The sequence below is a fragment of the Sander vitreus genome, chromosome 9 (genome assembly GCF_031162955.1).
Source record: "Sander vitreus isolate 19-12246 chromosome 9, sanVit1, whole genome shotgun sequence".
Taxonomy (NCBI): domain Eukaryota; kingdom Metazoa; phylum Chordata; class Actinopteri; order Perciformes; family Percidae; genus Sander; species Sander vitreus.
Window position 1 is genome coordinate 23,884,499 of NC_135863.1, and position 12,058 is coordinate 23,896,556.

General features: G+C 39.2%; 1 protein-coding gene across 1 annotated transcript; it reads left to right on the forward strand.

The window, feature by feature from the left end:
* The first annotated feature begins 902 nt into the window (after window positions 1–902).
* Window positions 903–10,723, forward strand: lrrc8db (leucine rich repeat containing 8 VRAC subunit Db). The gene is made up of 2 exons (XM_078259413.1): window positions 903–1,122; window positions 5,364–10,723. Exon 2 carries the CDS (start codon window positions 5,366–5,368, stop codon window positions 7,919–7,921), a length of 2,556 nt encoding a protein of 851 aa, XP_078115539.1. The 5' UTR covers window positions 903–1,122; window positions 5,364–5,365; the 3' UTR covers window positions 7,922–10,723.
* The last annotated feature ends 1,335 nt before the right edge of the window (window positions 10,724–12,058 follow it).

Sequence of the window (12,058 nt, forward strand, 5' to 3'; positions counted from 1 at the left end):
TGACTGCAACAGGATCAGTCCTAGATTAAATAAAGAATCTGAATCATTATTCACCAGATACATGCATACAAGAAAAGTAAAATTAATTCATTTCAGATAAAAATGTGTAATAAAAACAATGCTAACTGGAACACACACACACACACACATATATATATATATATATATATATATATATATATATATATATATATATATAGTCCTGCTAAATATGTTACATTTATTATTTTTAATTTATATATTTTATTTTTTTACAGTGACAATGCACATTGGTCGACACTACTGTAAATAAACCACTGTTATCCCTTAGGTTGGAGTGTTCACTGTGTGCAAAGATACCAAGAACAGAAACAAAGTGTTTTGAAGTATCTATGCCAAACAAGTGACAAAGCTACTAGAAAACACCAATAATTGGTTCATTGGGTCATATAGCAATGACACATTGTGCAAAGACGAATAAGACCTGCATTAAAATCAAGGTAATTTGAAGTTTCTTTGTGGTGTTTTCACCCTGTTAAAATGTAATATTTAAAAAACGTAGAATACATATGGCTCTACTAGTCTCTTAAGCGTTTCCTCTAGTGAAAGCTTTCATGTATATATATATATATATATATATTTTTTAATAACAAAACAAAGCTGTGTACGTAACTTTAAATTACACCCTTTGCACTTTTACGACGGTCCCTAACTTCAGTGGGTCATCTCTCCTTCTACTTTCAATCCTTGCAGGCTTTAAGCTATGTGAAAACATATCCTGTGCTACATCAGGAGAGATTTATCCGTCACATTACTACAGAACCGTTGCCAATTGATGGCCATGGTGTAACGTAGGCTATAGAGGAGCAACCTCGGTGAGTGTGTGAATAACATCAAGCCGGGTAACGTTACACTTCCAGCAGCTGCTGTGCCCGGCTGTGCCGCCAGTCAGAGGCGGGGGACCCGACTATCTGAAGCGGAGTGGGGGTAGTCAGCTAAGCTGCTTACAGCCCGGCCAGCAGGCCCACGGTTCAACTGATGCGAAGAAGGGACGGCTTTATCACCGCAGCGAAAGATGGCATATAAAGAGAGGTGTTGTTCGGTACTGCTGGCATCGACATAACTGGATCAGACATCCTGAAGGTGCGTATATCTGTGCGTTGAGTGCTGGTCTGTTATTTGGGTTATTCAAGGTCTACAAATAGCCCTAAATGCTCTGGCCCAGTAGTGGTAGCAGGTTATATATAGCGTTGTGAAAAACAGCGGCTATAAAAATTAACCAGCAGGGCATTTAGTCTTTAGTGCCCTAATGTAATGTAATAATGTGAACGCGTCGTGATTTTCTCTAATGTAACTAAGATATCAGTGCTGCGTTTAAAGGCTTCACGGAATGTGTCCACCTGCTGTTTTGTGTCATGGATGCGTCTTGCTGCTATACCGGTCTCAACCAACCTTGTTAAAAATAGTCACCTTCTTTCAACAAACAATATATTAAACACAGTGGGGTCACAAATATTTTTTATATTATTTAATTTAATAAAAAAAAATAAAAAAATAATAATAAATATATTATGTATTCAATATTTGTTAGTATAAAGAGTATTTACAGGCAACTATACAAAGGTTAAGTTTAGGCCACTAAAGCAGTATGATGGGTATATGTGTGGTGGTAGTGAGTAGGGATGTAACATGAATCAAGAATCGGTTAAAAATCGATATACAGTAAATGTGTCAAGATTACAACCGGTTGAAATAAAAAAAAAAATGAATCTTGATGCAATTTTTAAAAGGCCTAGGGCGTTTCACTGCTTCTTTCTTTATTACATTTTTGTTATTTAAGATAAAACACAATTTCAGTTGCACTTTTGATAAGAGGACACATCTGTTGTTTTGCACAGTTTATATAAATAAAGGACTATTTTCAGTCATTTGTCTGCAATTCATTCTGTTAAACTAATCGCGAGAAAATCGTATTGTGGACATGTATCGAATCATGAGTTGAGTGTATCGTTACATACCTAGTAGTGAGTAGTAGAGATGAGCCGATACCAGTATCGGTATCGGCTCCGATACTGCCTAAAATGCTGGTATCGGTATCGGGAAGTATTGGAGTTTATGCACCGATCCGATACCACGTAATAAAGCCCTAAAGAAAATCTACGTTAAAGTAGTTTATTTATGTTCTTTTTCCGTTATAACGGACTGTCAAACTGGATAATAAAAGAAAGTTCTGTGGCGTTGTTTGTGTTTGTTCATGTTTGTCACAAAGAGTTTAACCTGAGCCAGACCGACAACAAAGATAGAAATAATATCACATTCATACAGAGATAGTGGTATATAATTGTTAAAACATAATAAAATATATGACACACTGGTATCGGATCGGTACTCGGTATCGGCCGATACGCAAGTTCAGGTATAAGAATCGGTATCGGGAAGCAAAAAATGGTATCGGACCATCTCTAGTGAGTAGGGGTGGGAATCACCAGAGGCCTCACGATACGATATCATCACGATACTTATGTCACGATACAATATTATTTTTCCCAATTTCAAATTATGTCCCCAAAAGGAAACTTTGTCATCTGTTTTATCTAAGAAAGATACATTTCTCTGTTTGTCATCTCACTTCAATTTTATTGCTGCAAAATGGGATTGTCAAGCAGACAAACTGACCAACACATATATAATAATAGATTGATACTTGCCGTCTGTATATACTATGCTGTATCGATGTCCCACCCCTACCCCTAGTAGTGAGTGCTACTGACGGAGCACACTGTAAACTCTGTGGAAGGAGGCTAATATATAGTAAGGCAGTAGTTAGTTGGCATGCACAGTAAAGCATGTTGCAATGATAAATAATTTAAAGGGTGCGTTATGGATAATTAAGACTGTATTTAGGTTTGCAGAATTTGTGTTTCACATGGCATACACTGTCTCTACAGACGTGTGTAGTGTGTCCCAGTTCGAGGGCAGTGTCATCTCTAAATCCATAACAATCTGACAAGGCTGCTCTCGCTGAGCCTCCTCTAAATGTGACTGGGAAATGCGGCCTTCCCTAAAAGTGGAGTGAGCGAATCCCTTCAGTCGTCAGTGTCCCAAAATCTATTGTGCACTGGTCACATTGGCTTGTTCTCATCAACTAGTAAAGCCAGGAAATATTTATTTCTACCAGGTGTGATATACAAGTGACCAGAAAAATAATACAAAACAAATGCTATCTCACTAAAAATGTAGAAAATTAAATAGGCTATTAGAAACACATTACAATTTAAAATGATCCAATAGAACAACATTGGATCATTTAACAATTGATCAATTGTTTTATGGATATATTTATCATTAAACTGGTAAATTGTTTTTGCAGTTGATCATCATTTATATAAGTGAAAAGTGACCACTATGTAAACTAAGGTTTTATGAAACTTAGAGTTGTATGATGTTTACCACTTGTCACCCATCCAATGAAAATTGTGGTAAACATGGAATTTTTAGGTTTTAAGTTGGAAAGGAATTCCACAACACACCATTAGTTTCACCCAGGGGCGGATTGGCCATCTGGCAATTCTGGCAAATGCCAGAGGGGCCTGACCATTATTTTTAAATGTGGGCCGGTCAGATTTTTTTTTTTTTTTTATATACAAATAGGCTTTTCTTTATAGGCCGACAGCACATAGGCCGGTTTTTATCGCTTGCATGATTTCACTATGGTCATAATAATAATAATTCTATTAATAATAATAATAAATATTAAGCATTTGGCCAGTCAGCAACGGCCGGCCTGGTCCCGAGATGGGCCAACCGAACCATCCAGAGGTTACTCAAATTGGGACGTTAAGTCAAAATCAGGCACATCACCTTCAAACGGATTTCTCTGTTTGCAGGGTTCAGGCTGTAGCCGACCCTCCCAGTGATCATGCTGCTCTGGGGGACCAGCTGTGCAGCAAGAAGCCGATGCTGACGGGCGCAGAGCTTCGCCGGAGCTCTGACTGCTGTCTGTCCGCGCGGCCGTCTGACGGCATCAGTATTAAATTGAGACAGTTTCATTACCGGTTAAAAACGTCTCGTTGTCGCGTTAAATAGTAGTCTAATTCGGTGTTTTGGTACAGTTGGTTTTAATGCCTGATGCGAAGTGTAGGCCTATAGGAGTACACATGAAAACCCTGAACACAGCAGCATTGATCTGCTCCGTCTTTCTGCTGTGCCCCATTCACGTCGTGTTTAGTTTTACACTATGTAGGTTAAACTCTGCAATTTATCCGCAGTTCACGTGTATGTATGAACTGTGGCGGTCCATTACACTGTAGGCTATATTCAACGCCACTGACCATAAAGCTCTGTTCATGCTATTTTAAACAACTGGACCTTGGGGTCAAGTGTTGTCGTATCCGGCCCATGTCCCAGATGTGAAAGCCCCCTTACTGGACTACTGAATATAATAATATTCCATTATATTTTGTATTTTGAATTGTTACCTGCCACCAGAATTTTGTGATTTCCTTGCCATACATATAGACGTTTTGTTTTTACCATAAATTGGTGCCTAAAAATGTATCAGAATGCAGGAATTGAAGTCTTTTACCCTCAAAACTTTGTGTTCCCCCAAAGGCCAATTCTGAGCAAAGAAAAACTCTGAAGTATATTCACAGCCATAAAAACATATTTAAATTGCAGAATTAGAGAGTTCAAACAGATGAAAAGATGGAGAACCAGACAGACAATATGTACAGTGTCAACAGAGAGAAACACGGACAATCGAACAGACAAACAAAGAACAACATACTGTAGAGAATGACAGTAACAGCATTATTTCACAAATGTAATTAGTGAATGCACGTGTCCGTGGGTGGGGCTGCATGGGCGTGGTAATGTGGGCTGGTGTGGCTACAGTGCCAGGGCGGAATTTTTGTCCCAGTACGCCCCTGGTTTCACCCTCTGTGAGATCAGCAGTACATGTACAACTATCTAAATACTGACAGGTAGTTAAGCTCAGGTAAAAGCTTTGTCCTGCAATAACACAATATTATTTTCATAAATTCAAGTTCTTAAATAAAACAAAACAAACTTTTATACCCTGCTGGTCACAGCTAAAAATAGAATTGTTAAAACAAAAATAGAAGTCCTATTTAGCTTGAATAAAATAATGACAAGGTGCATACATCTGAAAATGTAGCCTTACTCAAAAAGCTGCCAAAGCCTATGTGTGAAAGCAGGGTGGCACAAGGGAAACTCAGTGGGAGGTTATGAGAAAACTATTCAATTAGTGAGTGAAATTAGAAATACAGATTTAAAAAAAATCTACTGGGATGAGAATCGTATTATGTATACTTTTTATAATGACAGAAATCAAGCATGATGGTAATTCATATTCTCTTTTGCAGGAATGTTCAGCCTCACGGAAGTAGCCTCCCTGAATGACATCCAGCCGACTTATCGAATACTGAAACCATGGTGGGATGTCTTCATGGATTATCTTGGTATTGTCATGTTGATGTTGGCCATATTTTCTGGAACGATGCAGTTAACTAAGGACCAAGTGGTTTGTCTTCCCATTATGGACCAAACTCCAGAGGAGGCTGGGGGCTTTTTAGGACCCCAACCACCAGAGATAGTTGATAGTTTATGGAACAAAGAAAGCGCCGTTGGAGAGCAAGCCGCTCCTTTAATGGCTAGAAGGCCTCCTGATAGCATCGCCCCTACAGTTCACTTCACGCAGTCGGGTACTCTTGGGCAGCCTCAGCCTACAGGTGTCAGGACTAAGCTGGATTTTCAGCAGTATGTTTTTGTCAATCAGATGTGCTACCATGTTGCCCTTCCTTGGTATTCCAAATATTTCCCATACCTGGCACTAATTCACACCATTGTATTAATGGTCAGTAGCAACTTCTGGTTCAAGTACCCAAAGACAAGTTCTAAAATAGAACATTTTGTTTCGATACTGGGAAAATGTTTTGAATCGCCTTGGACTACCAAAGCACTGTCCGAGACTGCCTGCGAGGACTCGGAGGAGAATAAGCAGAGACTGGCTGGGGCCTCCTCCCTCCTGAAGCATCTGTCAACATGCAGCGAGGAGGGGAGTCCAAATCAGTCCGCCCCAATGCTGACTAAACCCGGGCTCACGTTTTCTGCTGAAAAGCTTGTGAGTGAAGTTCCCGCCATGACCATTCTGGACAAGAAAGATGGTGAGCAAGCAAAAGCCCTGTTTGAAAAAGTCCGGAAATTCCGTGCCCATGTGGAAGACAGTGACTTGATTTACAGGTTGTATGCCATTCAGACAGTCATCAAAACAGTTAAGTTCATTTTGATCCTCTGCTACACGATGACTTTTGTTGCCTCTATAGAATTTGACCATTTGTGTGAGCCTGAAATAAAGCATTTGACTGGATATACAAAGTTCCACTGTACACACAACATGGCGTTCATGTTAAAGAAACTCCTTGTTAGTTATATTGCTCTTATATGCGTTTATGGCATAATCTGTATATACACACTGTTCTGGCTTTTTCGGAGACCACTTAAGGAGTATTCCTTTGAAAAAGTCAGAGAGGAGAGCAGCTTCAGTGATATTCCAGATGTTAAGAATGACTTTGCATTCCTCCTCCACATGGTCGATCAGTATGACCAGCTGTATTCAAAGCGTTTTGGTGTTTTTCTCTCTGAGGTGAGTGAGAACAAACTTCGGGAGATCAGCCTGAACCATGAGTGGACCTTTGAGAAGTTGCGGCAGCATGTGACGCGCAATTCTCAAGAAAAGTTGGAACTCCATCTTTTTATGCTCTCTGGGGTGCCAGATGCTGTGTTTGATCTCACCGATTTGGAAATCCTTAAACTAGAATTAATCCCAGAGGCCAGGATAACCGCTAAAATCTCACAAATGATAAACCTCCAGGAGCTGCACTTGTATCACTGTCCAGCCAAAGTTGAACAGACTGCTTTCATTTTTCTGCGTGATCATCTCCGGTGCCTTCATGTCAAATTCACAGATGTTGCTGAGATTCCAAGCTGGGTATACTTATTGAAAAATTTAAGGGAACTGTACTTGGTTGGTAACCTGAACTCTGAAAATAACAAAATGATCGGACTCGAGTCTCTGCGAGACCTCAGGCACTTAAATATTCTGCATCTCAAAAGCAACCTAACAAAGATCCCGACAAACATAACAGATCTGTCTCCACATCTGATCAAGTTGGTCATTCATAATGATGGTACAAAGCTCTTAGTGCTGAATAGTTTGAAGAAAATAATGAATCTCGCCGAACTGGAGCTTCTTAACTGTGAGCTGGAGCGAATCCCCCATGCTATTTTCAGTTTGAACAACCTTCAGGAACTTGATCTAAAATCCAACAACATTCGTACCATTGAGGAGATCATCAGCTTCCAGCACCTTAAGAGACTGACGTGCCTCAAACTTTGGCACAATAAAATCATCACCATTCCATTGTCAATTAGCCATGTAAAAAACCTTGAGTCACTCTATCTCTCACACAACAAGCTTGAGTCTCTACCCTCATCGTTATTCACCCTTCCCAAGTTGAGGTACCTCGATGTTAGCCACAACTCTGTAGTGGTAATACCACTGGAGGCTGGCTTTCTGCAGAACCTCCAACATTTTGCCATTACCGGCAACAAAGTTGAGGTAGTTCCTAAGCAACTGTTCAAATGCAACAAACTGAGGACCTTATGTCTCGGCCACAACTGTATCTCCTCCATTCCAGAGAAAATTGGCCAACTATCGCAGCTGACACATCTGGAACTGAAGGGAAACTGTCTGGATCGTCTCCCGGCTCAGCTTGGTCAGTGCAGCCTCCTGCACAGGAGCTGCCTGATTGTGGAGGATCATCTCTTTGACTCGCTCCCCATGGAGGCAAAAGAGAGCATAAATCAGGAATCTAGTGCTTCTTTTCCAAATGGGTGTAAGTGTCTAAGTGATGGACGGTAGTCACATCCCACGTGGCATAACATGTCTGGCATTTCATCTTGGGTGTAAATAAGTCTTTTAAAAATTAGAAACAGTATTTACATGGTACAGTACTGGTGCACCTCATGATGTATTAGTAACTTATGAAATGAATATACCACAGCACATACAAGGTCGATAGAACTGGAGAAATTTAGAGGAACTCTAGGATTGATTGTGGCTGGTGTCATGTCTACAGTGGATCTATGGACATTTCTATACTTTTGAAACAACCCCCCTTTTTATCTTTGTGATTAAATTTAATTATATTTACATTAACTAGATACACCTAATTGACCTCAACTTAAAAGGGACAGTTTACTCAAATTACAAAAACACCTTTCCTGTAATGGTGTCTAACCATGCAGTTAGTTTAGAAGTGTCTGCCTCCACCCAAATAAAATGGATCTTAGTAGATTTTGGTCTGCAGTGAGCACCTCACAGCAACAATATATTATGTTTGAAATGATTCAACAGCATCATTTCTTCCCTGTAACAGTGGGATAAGACCTTGCAGTTTTTATTACCCCTACATTTTATCAAATAAATATTCTTAATGAAACCTGTTTACAGCAAGTGTGTTGATTATCCATAGTGACTGGGTCATTGCTTCTGGAAGAAGATGTTGCTGTTGAAATGTTCAAGGCTGTAAGCACCATGCACAAAATGCCCTTCCCCTCAATTGAATTGGGATGGAGGCAGAAATCTTAAGTACGGATATCTCAAAACTTGATGATGATGGCGAGATATAGTAAGCAAATATGTTTTTATGTTATCAAATATGTTCTGTTTCTCTTCTGTTATTTGGGTGAACTGACCCCTTTAAAAAAAATATTCTACTCAAGATCCAATTGCTAGCTTCACCCATTTGGTGGTATCAGACCGTCCTTTCAAAGAAAGCTGTATAGGTAGATTGTGCAAGCAGCATATTATGACCCATAATCATGTTTATTGTTAGGCGGTGACCTCTAGTGACTGTAGTAATCATGGTGGGAGTAAAGGCGAAAGTCAGGTGACGTAGTCTAAAAGCCAATTTGTGCTTCTGCGTTAAATCAACGCTGTAGCTACGTACATAGGTACCCTATGCCGGACCCTACGCCATAGCCTGACGTGCACCTCTCAAAAAATTTAACTACACTTCGCTGTGACGCAAGTCGCTCCGCTGTGGCTTGGTAGCGTTGCATTTCCGTCTACTCATTTCCTGGTTCTCCTTCTCCATAAACAACATGAAATCAAGGAGAGGGTTAACTTTTCCTGCTACAGATTTCCGACCGTGGTCAGAAAGCACATGGGGAGACACTTTGTTTCTCCCACTATGCCTCTAGAGTCGGCACTCGCTCCGAAGCTTATCACGTCCCTCTCTCACTCGCTCTACCACACACTCCCCACACACATGCCGACCCTGCTATTCTCTTAAAGAGATCGATGCACATACCAACGTACAAGTATAAACTTCAGGCCACTTACGTAGGCTACGGCGAAAGCTCTGCGTGAAGCCTCTGCACAACCATAAATCAAGCTTAAAGAGTACCAAAGTGGGTTGGGGTGGTGGATGGGTCAAACAAAACCAGGGCTCTCACCCAGGAGACAGCTGTTTGTGTGCCACGTGAAACCAAAAGTCAATGTTGATTTTCTTTAGGCAAACCAACTTTGTTATGGATTTACCCAATCCATGATCTTTTCCTAACCCTAACCAAGTAGTTTTTTTGCCTAAACTTACCCGAGCAGTTCTGTTTAACAACGTTAAACACGTGTTTACAACTACGACCGTTTCGCAATATAAAATAGAACTGTCACGTGTTATGGTCATACGTTCAAAACTGCCGTCGTTGTCTAGGTTAGTGCTGCTGTCAGTGCCCTATGACCAAAAGGCACTGGTAAAAAGACTGGAGGTGGTCCACGGGTGCCTGTGGCTGCCAACTGCTCCTGTGTTGACAAATTTAATTTCTCTGTGAATGACAAGAAAAGCACCTTTAAACTTTTAGCACCTTTAAACAATAAAATATGCTGCATAAACAAATTAAAGAACTGTGTAGGTATAACCTAGTATTATTAACCTTATGCACTCCGATTTGAATTTACCTTGTACTTTTACGCACCAAAATGATAAGGTTCCCATCCAAACCTTACTCTACTACTTGAAAAGTCTTGAATCAGCGTTATCATTATTTTTGATACAGTTGATTTTTTTCAAAGGAGTCAATAGTACCTTGTTTCCTTTTTTGTGTACAGCCAACCCACAAGTATGTTTTTTAGTTGTACTTTTGCTCACAATTGTTTTATTCTTGTAAACACTGTATTTTCCATGCATTTTGTGTGTTCTTTGTATGTATATATTATCTCATTGACTGTTATCTGTTCTTCTCTTTACACAGCACTTTGTGAACCTGGGTTTAAAATGTGCTAAATGAATCAAAAACCAAGAGCATATTTGGAGATTGTACAGTTAAATCTTGATGCCTGAAATACCTGAAATTAATGTTTCAATTAATGTATTCATTGTTAACCAACAGTGTACATACAATCCAATTTTCTTACTTAGTGTTGTTACTGCTTAGAAACACATCACAACTAGGAAACAGGGTTAAGAATGGCGTTTCTAAACATTTTGACCAATATACACATTACATTCATAGAAGTGTTTTTTTCATAACAAATTACATTTTTACAATTTGGTATACAAGTTTGTATTCCAAAAATGACAGATTTGAACAGCTAAACATGCAAATCACTGAATAGTCTCCTGCTGTTTGGTAAAAATAAAATACATGAAGCAGTATAACACACAGTGCTCCTATACTTCACTTCTTCAGCCAGTTCATTCAACATACTGCTTATGAATGACATTTTTTTTTTTTTAACATAGGTGTATGATAACTAGGCCATAGTTACAGTGTTGTACTTTACAAAATACAAATATATATTCAATTATATATTCAGTTCTTCTTTCTTACTGATCATGCATGGCAATCTGTGTGTGTGTGTGTGTGTGTGTGTGTGTGTGTGTGTGTGTGTGTGTGTGTGTGTGTGTGTGTGTGTATGAGAAAAAAGGAAGACAGAGTTTGCATATGACCATTGAGGCAAATCAACAAATTGCACTCAAATATGAATGACTTAAAATAATTATTAAAATAATCTTGATTTTATCTTTTTTTTATGACTGACACATTTATTTTAACAAACCTACTACAATATATTTAGTTCATTCTAAATGCAAAGTAATTTGTTGTGAGTATTACAAACTCTTTTGGATGATACAGAGCTGACAACTAATTTCGCAACACATAACATTCTGTTTCTATTCTTTGGCTGTTCAGTGTGGGTTTGTGATTTCGGATGTGGCCTTTTCCATCAGGTACAAACAAGACGTAAGACCTAGTATGTCATGTATGTGACATGAGACTGAAGGGTCTCCACTGACGTTGCAGACAGAGTGACAGTAGGCCCACATTTAAAAAAAGATTCCTACAACCTCCCGCTCTGAATTCCACTAATTTACATTACTCCCCATTCCAAGTGGGGTAAAGTGGGGTTAAAATTGGTGAAAGACTAAAGCTGGAGAGAACTCAAACTTGGATAAATTCCGGCAAGAATATTTCCCAGAGGTCCCTTTATGCTTGATATCATTATGAAAGGCTGTGGATGTGACAGTGGAGGGCCTTCTTATAAAACCATACACAGATCTTGGATAGTGTTGCCCTCTGGTGGAAGTAAATCACTACTATATTTTATAACCGAATCTGTTTTTGCTGCTGCTTTGAATCATATTGAACAGCACTGAGTTGTATACATTGTTTGGAATGTGGGCTAAATTATAGTTTTCAGCTGCTTACCAGACAATGAGTTTGTCCAGGTAATAGTTCATAATTAATTAACCCACACATTTCTTCTAAATGTGTAACTTTAATTGAAATGAATAGAGGAATTTGTGGGTATTTTCGTACACTACCTGCAGTTACCAAAAAACTGTGCTACTCACAAACTCTGACAAATGTGAGGCTAAGTTTATACCAAGGAACCATGTCAATTAAAGGCCAGCCATGTCGTTTTAGCCATGAGCATAAAAGCAGCAGGATATGATCTTCAGCATTATTATACAGTCTCATTATACATAAACCC